A 17,884-nucleotide genomic window follows, 5' to 3' on the forward strand; every position below is an offset into this window, starting at 1 on the left:
AATAAACGATGCAGTAAAGCACTTCATTGTACCGGTCTTTAGCTTCAGCGCGCGCCCACGGAGTTACATCTTCATGACGAGCACAGTCAAGTTTGCTTGTGCATTCACAGCCTTTTGTGCCATTCTTAGTTGTAATATTATATTTATTATTTTGTGTATATAATCCCATGTAGGATGCGTTTGGTTGAGTTAATTAACGATGCAGTAAAGCACTTCATTGTACCGGCGCGCGCATTTCAAACAGAAATGCACAGCATTAATAACTACTGGGACTGTCCTATACATAACACTGCAATGAGAATATTTCTGTTATAAAACGTAGTGAATTCTCTGGGTTTAGTTGTTTTTCAGCACGCTGTTGTGGGAAGCGTCAACAACACATTCTGACCAGCACAGTCAAGTTCGCTTGTGCATTCGCGTCATTTTAAGCATATGTAAGTCGTAATATTACGTTTTTGTAGTATAAACATCTGATTAAAGTCATATAGGATGTGTTTGGTTAAGTCAATAACCCGCAGTGCTTCACTGTACCGGTGATCATCTTAAGTTTCAGCACGCTCTCAAACGGGAAGAGCATCCACAGGAGTTATAACCCTTCACCTATGCATGATTTTGTGCTAATATAAGTTGTAATATTATATTTATTTTGTATAATTATCTGATTGTTCTCATATATGATGCGTTTAGTTGTTAATTAAACTTCTAAGCGCTTCAGTTTATGGTTGTTCGTTCATTCTCTCCAGCTTCAGCGCGCTCTCAAACAGCAACATTATTCCTAATAGACTAGACTAATATTACAGATGTTTACTATTACTGTAATATTAAACATATTTTTTTTTCAAAAACACAGAAGCATTATTTTTTATAATTAGCACTTTTATTGTTCTCGTATCATTTCCATCAACAATATGGTTTGATTAAAACCATTTCTTTATCGTCTGTGCGGAGGTTATTTCATGCACTTGCATTCTGATTCTTTATTATGCAGCCTAAGTAATGCTGTTCAATTACTTGTTTGCATTATTTAGGTATATTATTTTTATTTTTTAGACAATATAATTTTTGGTAACATTTTACAAATAAGGTCTCATTTTATTAATGCATTAACTATCATGAACAAACAGAGAGCAATAACCTTTGTGTCTTTTAGTAATAAAATGTTTGTGTTTTGTAACAGTCCATTCACAGTTCATACCTAATGTTAAAAGACACAACTTTGGGTCTGAATATGTTGAGATTAACATGAACTAAAATTAATAAATCCTGTTGAAGTATTGTTCATTCATTGTTGGTTAACTAATACTAACAAAAATTAAACCTTATTGTAAAGTGTTAAAAAAAAAATTTGGCCATAGGAGTGTAAAATTAATTTGAAAAGGTAAGGAATCTCACACTGGTTCAAATAGGCTACTGTAGTGTATAGGTTTGATTTATGTTGAAGTGTTTGGGACATGGCTTTTAATGGTGAGCCTTTTGTTTTTGTAATCAGGCTCTCAGAGTTTATTAAAATTTGTATTTAGATTTATCGGCCAATATATCGGTTATCGGCTTTAAAATATTAAGAATTATCGGTTATCGGTATCGGCCAAAATGTTCATATCGGTGCATCCCTAGAATTAGACACAACGTGCACACGTGCAGGCCAATGTTTTTTTTTTTTTTTTTGCGGTGATGGCGGTGACAATCTCAGACCCGCGGTAGGCGTCACGTGACCGCGGTATTGCGGTAATGCGGTAACCGGCCCAGCCCTAGATACAGTACTTTTTCCCTCTAACATTTAAATATTGCTTTTAGAATTCTAATATCATTTGAATTTTGCTAATATTTATGAAAGAATTTCGAATTTAGCTTTTCAAACATTTTGACAACCCTAGTGTTCAGGTAATTATCAGTCTTCTGTACCATATTACTAGTTACCCCCTACAACTATAAATTGGGTGTTCTGACCTATTCTTTCTGTGCTGTGTTCTGTGTCATGTTTAATCCCACAGACACAAGCACAAGACATTCACTTTAATCTACTGCAATAAAAAGCATTTTGATCCTTCTGTCACTAGGGCTGGGCGATATGGCCAAAAATTATCACAATAAAAATATTCATATAATAACGTTAACCCTCTGGAGTCTGAGTCGTTTTGGGGCCCTTTAGAAGTTTTGACATGCTCTTACATTTGTGTTTTTTTTTCAGTTGCTTATAAACACATTAATGGCAAAAGTGTAATTACACTGTATTCAGCACAAACTAGGCTACCATAATATCTAAGCAACATGTATGTACACGCTTGTATTTTTGAGAGAAAATGTTTATGCATGATTTTTGAAAAAAACTAAAAAATGTGGGCCTCCAAACACAATAGATATGTGTTCACAAGACTTTGGACTCCATGGTGTATTTTCATTGAGTTTTTGCTTCAAACTGATTTGAGAATCATTGAGCCTACTCATTGACATAAAACAATACACTGATTTAAAATTTGTAAGACAGTTTTTCTTCACAAAGCCAGTATTCTAGGAGGCGTGATATCTAATGAATAATGATGAGATAACACCTGAGAGAACAATAGACCGCATAATGACCCTTCTTAATGAGCTGCATAATGAATGAGCTTCAGGTGTGTGACTGAGAGAACAAAAAAATGCTCTTCTTATTTAGTTAAAAACTGTACTTATCTAGTAAATGCATCTTGATTTACGAATGTTTAAACATTTAGACTAGAAACAAGACAAAAATTACTTAGAGCATTTTTTTCTACATTTTTTGTACAATTTTTTTATGTTTTAAAAGTAGTCTCCTGCTAAAAAAATAAATAATAATAATTACAATTAAGATACAATTTATACAAAACGAAATACCCTTTAAAGAAAGCAATTCGCTTTCTACAAAACAAAAAAATGCACTTTCTACAAAACCAAACTCCAGAATCATTTATTTAGAATGTAGCCAACAAAGGCCTATTATATTTTAAATTATCAAAAGATTTGACTACACTTAAAAAATGCTCATCTTCTTTAGTTGAAAATTGTACCTAGTAAATGCATCTTGATTTAAGAATGTTTAAATATTTAGACTAGAAACAAGACCAAATGACTAAGAAGAGCATTTTTTTCAAAAACAATTTGTTTTTAAAAGTAGTCTAATGCTAAAAAAATTTATAAATAATAAAAAATTAAGATACAATTTATACAAAACGAAATTCACTTTAAAGAAAGCAATTATCTTTCTACAAAAAAAAAAAATCAAGAATCATTTCTGACAAACTTTGATATTAAATAAAAAAAATACCATTAGGCTATATATTTAAACATCAATATGAAGCAAAGTACATTTGACTTGTACTATATTTATAGCATCTGAGCAGACATTTGCGAATAAATCTTTATTGATGTGACACTAGGCTCTTTTACAATAAACACGTTATAATCTGTCCAAAACAAGCCAAATAAATCTTGTCTAAACAGTCTTGCGTGTATGACATTTAATGTTGCAACAGGATTAATTTTTAAACGGTCTTTTTGCATTTAATATTCACAGATGCTAACAGAATGAACTGACCTTACAATCAGCGGAGGAGTCCAGCTTTGCATGAGGAGAATAAATCCAGGATTACTGCTCAAACGCGTCTCAAAACGATGTATCTGAAGTAACGTTACAGTGCTTCACTAGATGTGTGGGCGTTGATGCGGGGATTGTCAGTATTTGAATCTCAATAGAGCGCGCAATCTGTGGCCGTGGCCGCATTAGCGGATAATGAAGTGGATCGTGGGTGACCAACATGTATCGCTTTTCAACCAGATTACATAAACACAAAATATTTGTTTTCAATTTGGTTTACATTGTTTAAAACCTGCCATTTCAGCGTTTCTTTAGACATATGTCTCATGTTTGTGAGACAAGTTTTCACTAAGCTAGAGGTCCTTTTCTGAAGACTATCTGAATGAACGTCTTTGACATAGAGGCTGCAGATCGCGCATTTTGCAAAAAGCAAAACATTTTGTTTTTATTGTGACTGTACACAAAAAAAATATAAACTTAACAGATTTTAATGATGTATAACACTTGCCTGAATGACAAAAAAACTCTTTGGCACTGATAAGAAAAAAAGCAAGCCAATCACGCCGGCGCGACGGCTAGGGTTGGGCATCGTTTTGATTTGAACGATTCTGATTCCGATTCCGATTCTTAGTTTCGATTACGGTTCTTTTCGATTCTCGATTCCGATTCTTTGAGGGGTGGAGTCACAACATGTCACAGGCTCATTTCACAGAGGAAAATTGTATTTTGATTCAATAATGAGTTTTAGTTTTGGGACTTTCTCCGCTGGCATTTTCACTTGCTTTGCTGCAAAGGTGAATGGAGTTTCACACCGAGTCCCGGTTTAACAATAGCATTAACAGCAGTCATTAGGACTGCTACTAGCGTGGGCAATTTGCGTATAGCTACATTTATCTACGAGGGGGAAAAATAATTTCAGTAACGTTGTTGTTCACCACAATTCGCAATTTGGTCAAGGGGTTTACACTACAATCACTTACCTGATTATGATGAGGTGGGATAATGTTAGTTCACCCTGAAATGAAAATAAAGCCATCTTTTACTCACCCAGCTGTTGTTCAAATGCGCGTGTTCCTGTGTGTGCGCACTCCAAGCCGCAGTATCCTCGTGCAATATTGTCATGACAACCGGTACACAATATTCACTTAAGGAGGTTATATTATTAGTATTATTTCTTATCATATACGTTATAGAAAAGACGAGAATCGCATTTTTTTCTATTGAGCTTGATTTCTCAAAATGGTGCGCGCGTGTGTGTGTGTGTGTGTGTGTGCTTATCGTGGGTGCAATGACAACAGCGCGAGTTATTGTAGTAGGCATGAGCGCCGGCGGCTGCTGACAGCTCATAGTGTAACTTACACAGAGGAGCGCGCTCAGAATAACGGCCGAGCTCAGTGTTTTGACTGAATAATACGGTTTCTTTCTCGCAAAACCTATAGTGTGCCCACTGAACACTTTATGGCGCGCGTCTCCCTGTATCGTTGCGTGATACATTTGTTTACTTTTTGTAATGTTTTAGCTGATCGCCATTCACTGCCATAATAGGAAGGAGCGCGTGCAGGAACAGTATTTTAAATGTCATAGGACATAGGGCACTGGGACAACATCAGGGTAAGTAAAAGAAGGCTTTATTTTCATTTCAGGGTGAACTATCCCGTTAATAACGTTGGTTAGCGCAGGGTTGCCCGAGGGACAGACCTGCGCAGCATTTCAAACACGCTACACTCGTTAATTTCTAGCTACACCACATATTTGTAGTGCATCCTCCCGTGCAAGAAATAAGTTTGTCATGTGTTGCACTGTGCCGACCCAGGCTTTTTTTTTTTTAGTGAAATAAAGCCACACTTTTGAGCGCCACTTACCGTGCTCCATGGCTGCAACAGAACAAACGGGCGCGGCAAGCACTTCCGAAAACCTCGCGCGTTTGGAACCGATGATCGGAATCGAAAACAAAATTTCTAAACGATTCCAATGGCATCGTTATTTTTTAAACGGTTCCAAGTTGGAACCGGTTCTCGATGCCCAACCCTAGCGACGGCCGACTCGAGAGGGTTAAATGTCAAATCTTTATTTAAGTTTGAAGTAGGGCTGGCGGTATATCGAGTTTGTACTATATATCAATATATGTTTTAGAAACGATATGGAATGAGACAATACCGTTTATATCGATATATTAGTTTTATACGAGCGTATTGGAAAAATAGCGGAGGATGCAGTGTGCATAATCCTATTTGTCCTAAACATGACGCATGCTTTATATTAAGGGCTTCAAAATAACTCATAAAGTAGCGTTAACACGTTTAATTTAAATCAGCTTGCCCTGTCAGATAACTACATGCGACACGATAAGATTCCAGCGACAAGCAACTTGTCTGTCCGCACCAGATGTGACGCAACTACGAGATGTGACAAATCAATCAAAAATCACAGCCAATCAGAACAGCTTGTGGACGGGCTCTCGTGGGAAGTGTACGGCACCAAAGATATCTTGTGCCACGGTGGGAAAGTGATGTAACCGGTGTTATGCCTGAATTCTAGTGATTTTTCCATCGATTAATTGAGCAATCGGGTATGTACTTTTTCTTTTTTAAAGAGCAATACTAAATTACAAGAGAAAATAAGACGGGTATCTTAAAATGAACAACAAATTTGTTTCCTTTTTAGAAAAATTTTAGTTTTATTGTTGAAATTGCATACATTAAACGGTATATTGTTTTTGTATCAAGTAGTTTATTGTATTGGTTTATTATTTGATATGGATGTGACTTGATGTAAGACCGTAAACGCTGAGGGATGAGACAATTTTTGGAAGTGATTCCAACAATAAAGTGAAAATTTAATTGAAAATTTAAAAGAAAAATACAGCTACCTATACATTGGGGAAACAGAAAAACGTAACTTATCGGCCAATGCAATAATTAAAAAATGACAAATACCACTAGATACAAGTGTAATAAAGTGATTTTTATTTAGAGATGCTCTAAAAGCAATTTTCTTGGCCGATTCCAATTTTCTTTCTAAGAACTATAATTGACAGCATATACAAACTTCAATGCAACATTTTATTTTCATAAAAACCCACAAGTAAAAAGTCAGTAATAAAATAAGAAAAAATAATCAACTTGCAAACAATAGCACAAATAAATGCAATAGAATAAAGAGCGATATTAAATAAACATTGCTTAGTGTTAGACCCACCTGAAAAACTTAAAGTTAGTATTCAGGTACGAAATGCTACAGAAATTAAAGTAATCAAATGTAAAATAACACTGGATAGTCTTCATTGTAAAAAAATTAAATACAGATTATTGCTTGCAATTAAAGTTACAAAAGTTTTTCAGTCAAGTGATTTTCTTTGTCTTTTGATATTTGATTAACATGACAGACAGCAGCAGGAATTTTAGACTGCTGTCACTTTAACAGTTTATGCATGGATCCAATATATGGTTACACAACATGCGTCGTCTTTCTCAACTATTTACGTTCCAAAACTGACTGTTTAACCAAACACTCACCAAGACTGCATTTTGACACAATTTTGTGTAGTAAGCGTAGTAAGCCACTCATTTTGGTACTTGCAACTCACAAGCTGTTTGAGAGTTTTACTTGGATAAACTCATACTTCCAGAGGAAAAAAAATATATATATAAAGATTTTTTTTTAAATTACAGCCTGGGTTTCTTTCAGCAGTAAGTGATTTTTGAGAACAACTCAGAAAAACTTGAAAGTGGATCGGACCGAGCACCACAACAAACTTTTAGCCAGCAGTAGGGGGCATGTCCACTCATGATGGGAGAAGATAGAGAGTGAGCTGAGCAAGAGGGAGATTTTAAGAAAGACTTTAGAAAGAGAGATCGCTGAGACATTACAAAGGAGAACAATCAGAGGAATATTACTGAAAAAGAAGTTATGATCAGGCAACAGCTTTAAAACTGATGTCAAGGTTGCGTTGTTTGTGCTCCGTACGTGAGCTGCTGACTAACAAGAAGCTCTTTCTTGTACTCTTGTGTACTGTATGTTCGCTTTTTTTGTACTTGTTCGTTCGTCATCTCCACTTTATTTTTTGTTTGGGTTGATTTCAAATATCAACAGTGTTCAGCAACGATTTTGCGATTGCGTACGTCACCTTTAATGGCACACTCAATTCAAAGATTTAATTTGTAATATATACACTTGGGCTTCACGATTAATCAAAAATAAACTGCACGTGATATGGCAAAGGCTGCAAATATTTTATGTGCAGCTGGTCAGTGCAGCAAAGCTGTTATCTGAAAGCCAGAGGGCTCTCTTGCACAGAAATTCCAAATATACCCCTCAGAAGTACGATAACGCATGTCGTTTCAATCCCTATGGGCATCATACTATCGCTGTAGCTGAATAAATGGAAGATTGAAATGCTTTGATTTAAACATGACTAATAAACACACAAATACGACAATACATGGTTTATTTGAGTTCTTCAAGCCTTCTCAGGTATTTTCATGATTATAAAGTATATTTATACTTCAGTGCTAAATGACACAGCCTTTATCGCTGTATAGAAAACTATGAAATATGTTTTATGCCCTATGTAAGAAGCCTCATTATCTCACAGAAGGATGTTTTCGAACACTCAACTGACATAATGAAGTGGGTTTGGAGTAAAAACATGTTATTAAATGTTGTCTTTTGTTGGACGAGGTTAATAAATGCTGCTTATGTTTGGAAAGATGTTTGATGTGTGTTGCTTTTTCAAATGCACATTACAAGCTACTCAAACTTGCAGTGCTTTCAGATTGAGCTGCATTTACTGATCACAGAGCCGTGCGGCACTGACAAGCTAAGCATAAAAAATAATCGCACTAAGCCAATTAATTTAAGCGTGATATAGTGTTAATTGCAATTAATCGTGCAGCCCTAATATACACTTAATATTAAGGAAAATTATTATATTGACTGCTCTAACACTATTAGATGAGAACAACTTGAACTGAACGGAGTTGGATGATGACACCACTGTTTTCTAAAGCTGAATTTACTGAATAATGACAGTTGTCTTTTTTTTCTTCTTCTTTTTAAGTTCCTTTACTGCAGAATTGAATTCTGTTTGCATTACTGATTCTGTTATTTTCCTGTTTATCACTGTAAAGCTGATTTGATATTATGTATTATAGGGGTGTAACGGTACACGTATTCGTATTGAACCGTTTCGTGTACCGAACGGTTTCCGAGTGCATTCTTTAACAGTTAACAGTCGACTTGTTGTAAGCATGGAACACACTTCAATCCGAGTTCCCACACGAAAATATTAAGTATTAAGTCCATTTTATCATGAAATTCAAACGATAAATGCCACGCGTCAGTTCAACTTCAAGTGGCAGCGCGAGTGAACGCGATCACCTCTTCCTAAACAATAAACATAAAATAACATCTCTTAAAGGGTTAGTTCACCCAAAAATGAAATTTCTTCCATTAATGACTCACCCCAATGTTGTTCCACACCCGTAAGACCTCCGTTCATCCTCGGAACACAGTTTAAGATATTTTAGATTTAGTCCGAGGGCTTTCAGTCCTTTGAATGTAAGTGTATGCACACTTTGCTGTCCACGTCCAGAAAGGTAATGAAAACATCATCAAAGTAGTCCATATGTGACATCATTTGGTTAGTTAGACTCTTTTGAAGCGTCGACAATACATTTTGGTCCAAAAATAACAAAAACTAAGACTTTATTAAGCATTGTCTTCCGGCTTTGTTTGAATCCGCGTTCACGACGCCACAGTGACGCTGCTGACGTAAGACGCTGTGACGTGTTATCTGGTGCGACAGAGCTTTGTTTGTAGTCTGAGGGAGACACACGCTGTAAACAAGATGTTCTACATTGTTTGTATTGCTATATTTAAAAAAAAAAATTGTGCGTAAGTGTGCATGTCCCGGATGCCCTAATCGCCAAAGATAACCAGATAACATGTCACAGCGTCTTACGTCAGCAGCGTCACTGTGGCGTCGTGAACGCGGATTCAAACAAAGCCGGAAGAGAAGACGATGCTTAATAAAGTCTTAGTTTTTGTTATTTATGCATACACTTACATTCAAAGGACTGAAAGCCCTCGGACTAAATCTAAAATATCTTAAACTGTGTTCCAAGGATGAATGGAGGTCTTATGGGTGTGGAACAACATTGGGGTGAGTCATTAATGGAAGAAATTTCATTTTTGGGTGAACTAACCCTTTAAGGTATGTTGAGGATACATTACAACTTACTGAAATGTATCATATGTCGTGTAATCGCTCAATATGTGCTTCAATGGTGGAAAGACAATAAAACGGCTTGTAAACAATGTCACGTAGCATCACATTTACCTCAGGCAGTCTTTCAGTGTCCACAGCTGTTAGTTCACTAGAGAGATTAACTCTTTCGCTAAATATATGCACTATATTAGCCTACATATTCATTATATTCTACTTAACCTGTTAGTGATGTCTTGTTTATTTAATGTCTGTTTAAATAAATCTGTCATGAAAATGACAGCCACTGTGTTAAAATTATTATATTTCAACAACGAACTGGAGAAAAAAAATATATATAATTAGATTTAGAAGTTAATGCAAAAACTTCCCTATGAGAAGCTTGAGCTATAAATAAATAGCAACTGAATTTAGGCTAATAATTTGGGCTCTGTTGTTAATCTTTAATAGCAATGTGTAAGTAAGGGCTCCCTATATAGTTTTAGTTATAATTGAATTAATTTAAGGACAGACACAATTTTTTTCAGTAAACCACTGTTAAAAATCAATTTGGTAAAACTGCTGTACCGAACTCGTACCGAACCGTGACTTCAAATCCGAGGTACGTACCGAACCGTCAGTTTTGTCTACTGTTACACCCCTAATGTATTGTATAACGCACTATATAAATAAAGGTGATGGGACTTGGCATAGCAACTGGATAGCTACCCTAAAAAACGTATAGCAACCACCCAGGACACCAAATGTCTAGGGCTGGTCTGAATACCATTTTTTGAGTTCAAGCTTCAGAAGAAGGGGACTGAACATATTCTTCTCTCTAATAAAGGCAAGAATCGGTTTGCATTTCGATTTATGTCGAGAACTGTTCATCCAATCGACTTCACACGGGACGGGTGTGTTGCTGCGGACCCAAGGGAGTGCAGTGTCCCATTTGGTGCAATATGGACATGCGACGCGTTCAGAAATGAAAAACATTCAACAAACTACAGAACAGCGTGAGCCGGAAGCGGTGCACCTCACAGTTGAAGGAACCCAACCTCGTTATACTTAATAAATATAATTGCTTCTTAGCCTACTAAAGTAGCTTATATGCTCTGATAACCGACACTGCACCAGTGATACAAAACGCATGTCTGTTACGTCCCACGTTTGAGTTTTTACAAGTGCCTATATTTCGCAGTAGATTAATTTAGATTGATTAATAATTGGTAAAAGGGCTAATGTATTTAGTTTCTATTGTTCTATTCATAGAAGCGCATGCCTGAGCTTGTGTCTATACAATTTCATGCAGTTGTGTGCTCTAGACTAGACAGAGAATACTCCAGTTGCAGGGAACACTTTAGTAGACTAAGAAGCAACTATATTTATTAAGTATAACGAGGTTAGGTTCCTTCAACGGTCCATCCTATTAAAAATGGCTAGGCTATATACGGTAAGATGATTTGTAAAAAAAAAAAAAAAAAAAAGTATTTCGCCAGAATTTATAGTGTAAACCTATTCAAGCGCGAATGAGAACTGTTTCGAGGGGGATGCCAGGTGTGTGAAAAAAACAAACACAAAAAACGAATATTCGAATCCCAAAATTGAAAACCGAATTCCAACCCACTGAACGAATATTAGGGTCCAGCCCTACAAATGTCTAGCAATGCCCTTGCAGCCACAGAATGCCATAGCTTTCACATACTGTAGCAATCTATTTGTCTGAGACACTGAAAACCTTCAGACTTTGAGCTTTTAAAACTACTTTAAACGTAGAGGTAGTTTACCCAAAAATTTAAATTCTGTCATTTACTCACCTTCTAACCCTTTCCATAGTCAATGGGGCCCCATGTACTGTTTGGTTACGCATATTCTTAAAAATATCTTATATGAATTTCTTTCTTCTGCTGAACATAAAATAAGTTTGGGAAAACTTGAGTAGCGTGAGTAAATGATGACTGAACTATCCCTTTAAAACTGCTTCAAACCCTGAAGCTGAACGAGACCGCCTAGAGCGTTTCATATTTCATATGCAGCAGAGAGCAGTGATTTTCCCAGAGGACACAAGGTTTTGGGCAAAAACTTCTCAGCAGTTCTGCTTACAAGAGTGTGAGTGTTTGTGTTGGCTTGAGACATGGTCAGTGACAAGGCCTCAAATTTAGAAAATCTGTGGCTGATCTATGTCTTTAAACTATAACTGCTTTGAACTGCAAGCTTTAAAATGTCTTCGTTTAAAAAGCTTTTCTGGCTAGGCTTTCTCAAGTCTGTCTTGATTAACTTTTTAATCTAGTTCAATATTTTGCTAAGAGTGTTAAATTTCAAATTTAGTCTTCATTTATTTTTTAAATATCATGCCATTGTGCACACTAGTGACGCCACATATCTGATTAATGTCTTTCTCCACAACATGTGGCCCTCAGTGACTGTGCTCATGCAAAAGCACACATCCTGTACCTGTTTTCTTCCATACAGAAAATCTAGTGGATTTTCATCAACTCTTCTTGTCTCTTCCTCAGGCATATGAGAGGAGGTTTCCCACCTGTCATCTGATCCCCATGTTTGTCGACAGTGATGTGATCAATGAGGAAAACAGTGAGGATGGATCCATTCATAAGATTGAAAGAAGGTGTAAACTGGACGTAGATGCTCCCCGACTCCTAAAACGGGTAAAATGAAAACATCCCTTCCCTTGCTCTACTTTCCCCCTTCATGTTTTTTTTGCTCATGTGAGATGGTGGTCCAGTGGGTTAAACCATGGAACTGATACGCAGAAGGTTGCTGGTTCAATCCCAGCGGTCACCACCAGTGTGTCCTTGAGCAAGGCACTTTACTACATGTTGCTCCAGGGGGATTGTCCCTGTAATAAGCACTGTAAGTCGCTTTGGATAAAAGCGTCTGCCAAATGCATAAATGTAAATGTAAAATTTCTGGATGTTGCTTTGCTTTGAAAATGTCTTTTAAAGGTTATACTAAGTGATGTAAGATGTTAGTAAACATAATTAAATGTTAACTCTTCTGTAATACATTCTCTCTGTGTGTGTGTGTGTGTGTTTGTGTGTGTGTGTGTTTGTGTGTGTGTGTGTGTGTAGATTGCTGGTGTGGACTATGTCTACTTCATGCAGAAGAACTCCCTGAACCACAGAGAAAGAACTCTTCATATTGAATCCCACAATGAAACCTTCTCCAACAGAGTCCTAATCCATGAACTTTGCTGTTACTCGGTGAGAGAAATCACCCTCACATCTCAGATGTGCTGTTAAGCATGTCATTAGCAACTTTAATTTGGTTGTATAATATGATTGGACATCTGCTTTTTTTTTACCTTGCTATTGATAGCAAGGTAACAAATGCAGGTGTCCAATCATATTATACATTTGCCCTCATTTATCAATCTTGCGTAGAAACGGGCGTATATGTTTTATGCTTACACTCCTCTCACCACCTGATTTATGAAGCTGTGTGACCTCTGAAATCCAGGTGTACGCAATACCTGCCCTTGATAAATGCCGCGGCTAAAAATGATCGTCATTAGAATAACACGCCCCTATATATTCAAGTCTCTGCCTCCCCCATGCCCTCATTTTACGCCATGGACACACGGAAGACGGCAAAGAAGCGAAACTTCTCCGACATGGAGCTCGAGACCATCACCAGGGAAGTGGAAAAAACAAACAAAATTGTTTTATTTGGGAGTTTAAAGAGTGGGATTAAAGGCGCCCACAAAAAGGTGTACGGTGGAAATCCAGTTTAAATAGCTGTTTGGATGAGAAATTACCTATCACAATTCATTATTTTACAGCACGTGTTTTGAAATAATTAGCATTTAATTTCGTATCACGTCACATGTATTGGGGTGTACAAAAGTGATGATGTGATGTGGAGTACCATTCATTCACATTAATAATTGCATGACAATTTGTAAGATTCTTATTATTATTATTATGATTTGTATTATTAATGACGCTTATTGTTATTTAGAAGAAGAATGTCGTTATTATTATTATTTATTTTATTATTATTTAAAAGAAGAAGAATGTCATTTTTATTATTTTGTCAGTCTGAATTATTTTCAGTCCCAGTCCGTGCGCAGCTGCCGGCCTAAACCTGAAACGTCAGGTAAAGCGCACAGGCTCGCAACTGGAGTTATACAGAGGTCCTGTGATAACATTAGTCCCGTGCGAATCGGCATCTCTCTGATTTGGCCGGGATTAGGCGGATCGTATATCATTTTTGCAAGGTTTTTGTGTCCTGTGCGCATTTCTATCTTTATCTTTCACGAAGAATGGAGCTAGGCTGCATATAATGCGCACCGTTATGAAGTCCCGTGCGGCCGCGCGGATTATACTTTCACTTTAGAATGAGCACCAATTTGGGAGTAAATTGCTTGAATGGTGTGTTTAATATTATTCTTAATGAAAAACACAAAAACAGAACAGTACAATGACAACTCTCTTAAATGGGCACTTTTACATTTAGCTTTGAAACTGAATCTTCTGCCGTATATTGTTATTATTGCTCAGTTACGTTTTTAATTGCGTCTGTTCTCTAACTGGACGAAATTATTTTTATTACTATAAAACAATCAAAATTATATCGATAAGACTGTTTATAATTTCATACAGCTATATCTATAACGAACAAATTTTTTCAAGTCTTTACATCATATCCGGGAGATAAGTCAGTAAATTCGAGTAAAATCACAGCTTATCCCGTGCGAATGCGCCATGCAAAATTCAGATGTGGGGGAGTAAATTCTAAATCACACGAGGTCCCCAGATAATAGCCTACTTATCCCGTGCGAATAGGGCTTTAGTTGTTGTTGTTGTTGTTTTTCCACAGTGGGTCATAATATAGCATATTTGTCAGTGCGTTTTGTGGTGTTAGGAATTGTTTTTCTGCGCATTTTCGCACTAACTCAAAACGTGCGTACACCACCTCCTGAGCTGGAGTAGGATTTGAGCGTGCCGTACGCCAACGTCCATATTAATAAATCTCAAAGTCACCGTGGTTTTGGGTGTACGCCAGGTGTACGCTGGAAATTTGGTGTACGCACTTGATAAATGAGGGCCAATATGATATACAGAGTCAAACCAAAAATTATTCAGACACCAGATATAATTTTTTAGTTATAAGTAAGTATAAGTAAGTCACACGATCTATAATAATAATCTATGTAAATTCTGCAAATTAGTACCTGAAGAATAAAAAATAAAAACTTTTTAAACAAGTTAATATTTCCATTCATTATGTTGGAGAATTCCTATTAGAATAATTTCTGTGTTTTTTTAGGTAAAACTGTTAAGCAATATCTCATGTAGGGTTTTTCCTTTGTGTTTTATATAATAGCCACTAGGAGGTGCTTTAGGCACACGTTTTCCTTGATTTGTTTTCCCTGAAGAGATGCTGTTTTTGAAAATGAAAGTAAAAGAGTGCCGTACGTTCATGACATTTTACCGTTAAATGAGAGTTCAGTGTCTTTAATAAAATCAACACATTATTTACCTCAGATCCACCTGCAATTGATTACAATGTTATATCTTATTATTTGGTCCGCCTGATCCACAGATATAATCTCAATCTGCTCATCATTAACACAAACACACATGCGCACACACATACATGCCAAGTATGTAGCATCAGCTAAACTTCACTGCGGACGAATTAGCATGATCAAAAATACCCATTAACATATTTTTCCTTCAGATAACAAGTCAGGAGCGCAAAGCAGGAAAGGAATTATTTCACTATTTAAAATAGTCCGGTGGGCAGGGCCGTGATACATTTTGGTTGTAAAAACAAAATACATTGTTATTCATCTTTTGCACAAAAGCAACAAGTACAACTAAAACAAAATAAAAACGATTTACAGGCAGAAGCATTGGCAGAGTTTCTGTTTATAACATGTTTTTGCTGCATTGTGCAATGTTATTTCTAGAATGCAATGGCCAAACAGATGCATTTAAGATAGTCAGAGTTTTTGCTGAGTGCTAAATCCTGTATGCTGGCAAATCCTCTGATTATAACAAAGATAGTGTAGACATTATGGAATATTCATTGCGCAGTTATTAGAAGGTAACATATATTTTTGCTGGAGCGGGACAGAATCCTGCGGGACCGGGACTGAAAAATCTGTCCCGCGCTGGTCTCTACTTCAGGCTAGGACACTATAGTTAATTTATGTAAGTGAGGATAGCAAAATAAAGTAAACTGACATAATATACCCAAAAACTGATATAAATTTGGGACCAAAATTATTGACACTTTGACATGACCATGTTTTGTTTTTGTTTTTTTTAATTGCTAATGCGACCTTTTACACCACAGACTGAACAAAATTAATAATTGCTTGGTAATTGGTTGACCTAAATTGGTATTATCTAATTGTGTTCTTAACCACTTCAGCTCTGCAGCATATTTAGAATTTTTTAGATAATTAGGCATATCTGAATTTAAGAGCGCCCTACCCACATACATTGGAGTAAATTGATAAAAATGGTCTCATTTTACAGAAAACGCTCTAAATTTTAACACAGTGGTGGAATGCTTGCATATATTATATTGTATTTATTCACAATTTTATGATAAACATATATAACAAGTCATATTTTTATTTATTTTTTAATTAATTTGTTTGGTCTATTTCCCTTCAGAAAGTTTCTGTGGATTCCACTAGGTGTCAGTAAACAGGGGAGAAATTTTTTTTCTTTATCTCCTTCCAAAAAAAAGTTATTGATATTAATCGGTGCAAACTATCTAACTATCTAGTCTAGTTGACAGGATCTCTGCTGATACTTCGGTGATGTGTTGTGGTCGTGTCTAGTAGTGATGGGCATTTTTCCAAAATGTTGTATTCGAATATTTGGGCTCATAAAAAAACGAATATTAAAAATATTTGTTTATTTTAACAACGTTATTTTGAGAAAATAAGACGTTCCCTTTCAAGAGGTCTCTCGTATTGCGTATGGGAAAAGCTCCTTTTCTCGAATATGAAGCAAAAACTTTATTCTATAAAAGCACAGTGCGGCTGCACAGCCAATAGAACAGTGCGAGCTGCGCGCTGACTGGCTGTGCTGCGGCAACTGCAGGAACCTATGGCGAGGCGGCTGAGAGAGCGAACCAATTAGGGTCGCTAGAAAATCCTGCCGAAAAAGGTCGCTAGAATTAGCATATTGAGGCTATAAAAGACCGTGTTCAGCTATAGGATTTCAGATTTAACCTCCTTCAGCGATACCTTTTGTTGATCTTCGGAATTGAAGCAACGCCGTCGAAAAGCACTCAGCGGAACTTCTCTGCAGCCTTGAGGACGCCGGATTCCCGTCTGGTCTCCGCCTTCAGCCGTCTGCTGTTCCAGTTGCGCCATCCGGCGTTATTATATCCTTTACTCTGCTGTCTATGTTGTGTGTGTTGCCGCTGCAACCCCACTTTCAAAAAGAGCTAAGCGTTGTTGCAAATGCCTCGCCCTTCCTGCGCCTCGTGTAGAGCGGAAGAGGAGGAGGAGGACAGCCTTTCTATGGCTGCATCTGGCAGCGAGTAGTCAGACTCTGTCTCGGAGCCAGAGGTGGACAAAGTACACAACTCCATTACTCGAGTGAAAGTAAAAGTACTACTGGTCAAATATTACTCTGTTACAAGTGAAAGTTGTTCAAAACTATTTTTACTTAAGTAAAAGTACAGAAGTACTTGCTTTTAAAAGTACTTAAGTATCAAAAGTAAATTTCCTTTTTCATGTCAATGCATTATTTTATTATTGTTGTATAAATGCACGCTATGCCATGGTGGTTTAAGCCAGTAAGTGATGCTCCATCCGACATGCTAGCATACGACCACCTTGAACTAATTTAAATACTTAAAAGTTACAAAGCTTTTTACAAAGCTGCTGTCACTTTAAGGCAGACTGCACAAATCCTACAATCCTGATCTCCCAGTTCCCTACAATCAGGTGACTGGCGACTTCATTTCTGCGGTCAACGAGCCCGTTGTCAAAAGCGCTCGCCTGCACATAAACGCTGTTTTCACAGTGACCCAAATAAATCTCAAAAAGAGCTTTTTCTCTGTAGATAGTGTGCCCACTTCAAAGTATGCACCCCTACACTTGAACACCTCCCACTCAGCGCACGCGCTGTCCT

At 36.8% G+C, this 17,884-nt stretch overlaps 1 protein-coding gene across 2 annotated transcripts in view; it reads left to right on the forward strand.

Moving 5' to 3' along the window:
* Positions 1–17,884, forward strand: part of LOC307141302 (SEC14-like protein 1) — a 202,685-nt gene that overhangs the window by 37,390 nt on the left and 147,411 nt on the right. For both annotated transcript variants that reach the window (XM_079841374.1, XM_079841375.1), the window contains exons 3-4: positions 12,275–12,424; positions 12,848–12,979. In XM_079841374.1, the coding sequence (XP_079697500.1) occupies positions 12,275–12,424; positions 12,848–12,979 (282 nt within the window). The remainder of the gene's footprint in view (positions 1–12,274; positions 12,425–12,847; positions 12,980–17,884) is intronic.

Source organism: Gobio gobio, assembly GCF_949357685.1.
Source record: "Gobio gobio genome assembly, chromosome: 17".
NCBI lineage: Eukaryota > Metazoa > Chordata > Actinopteri > Cypriniformes > Gobionidae > Gobio > Gobio gobio.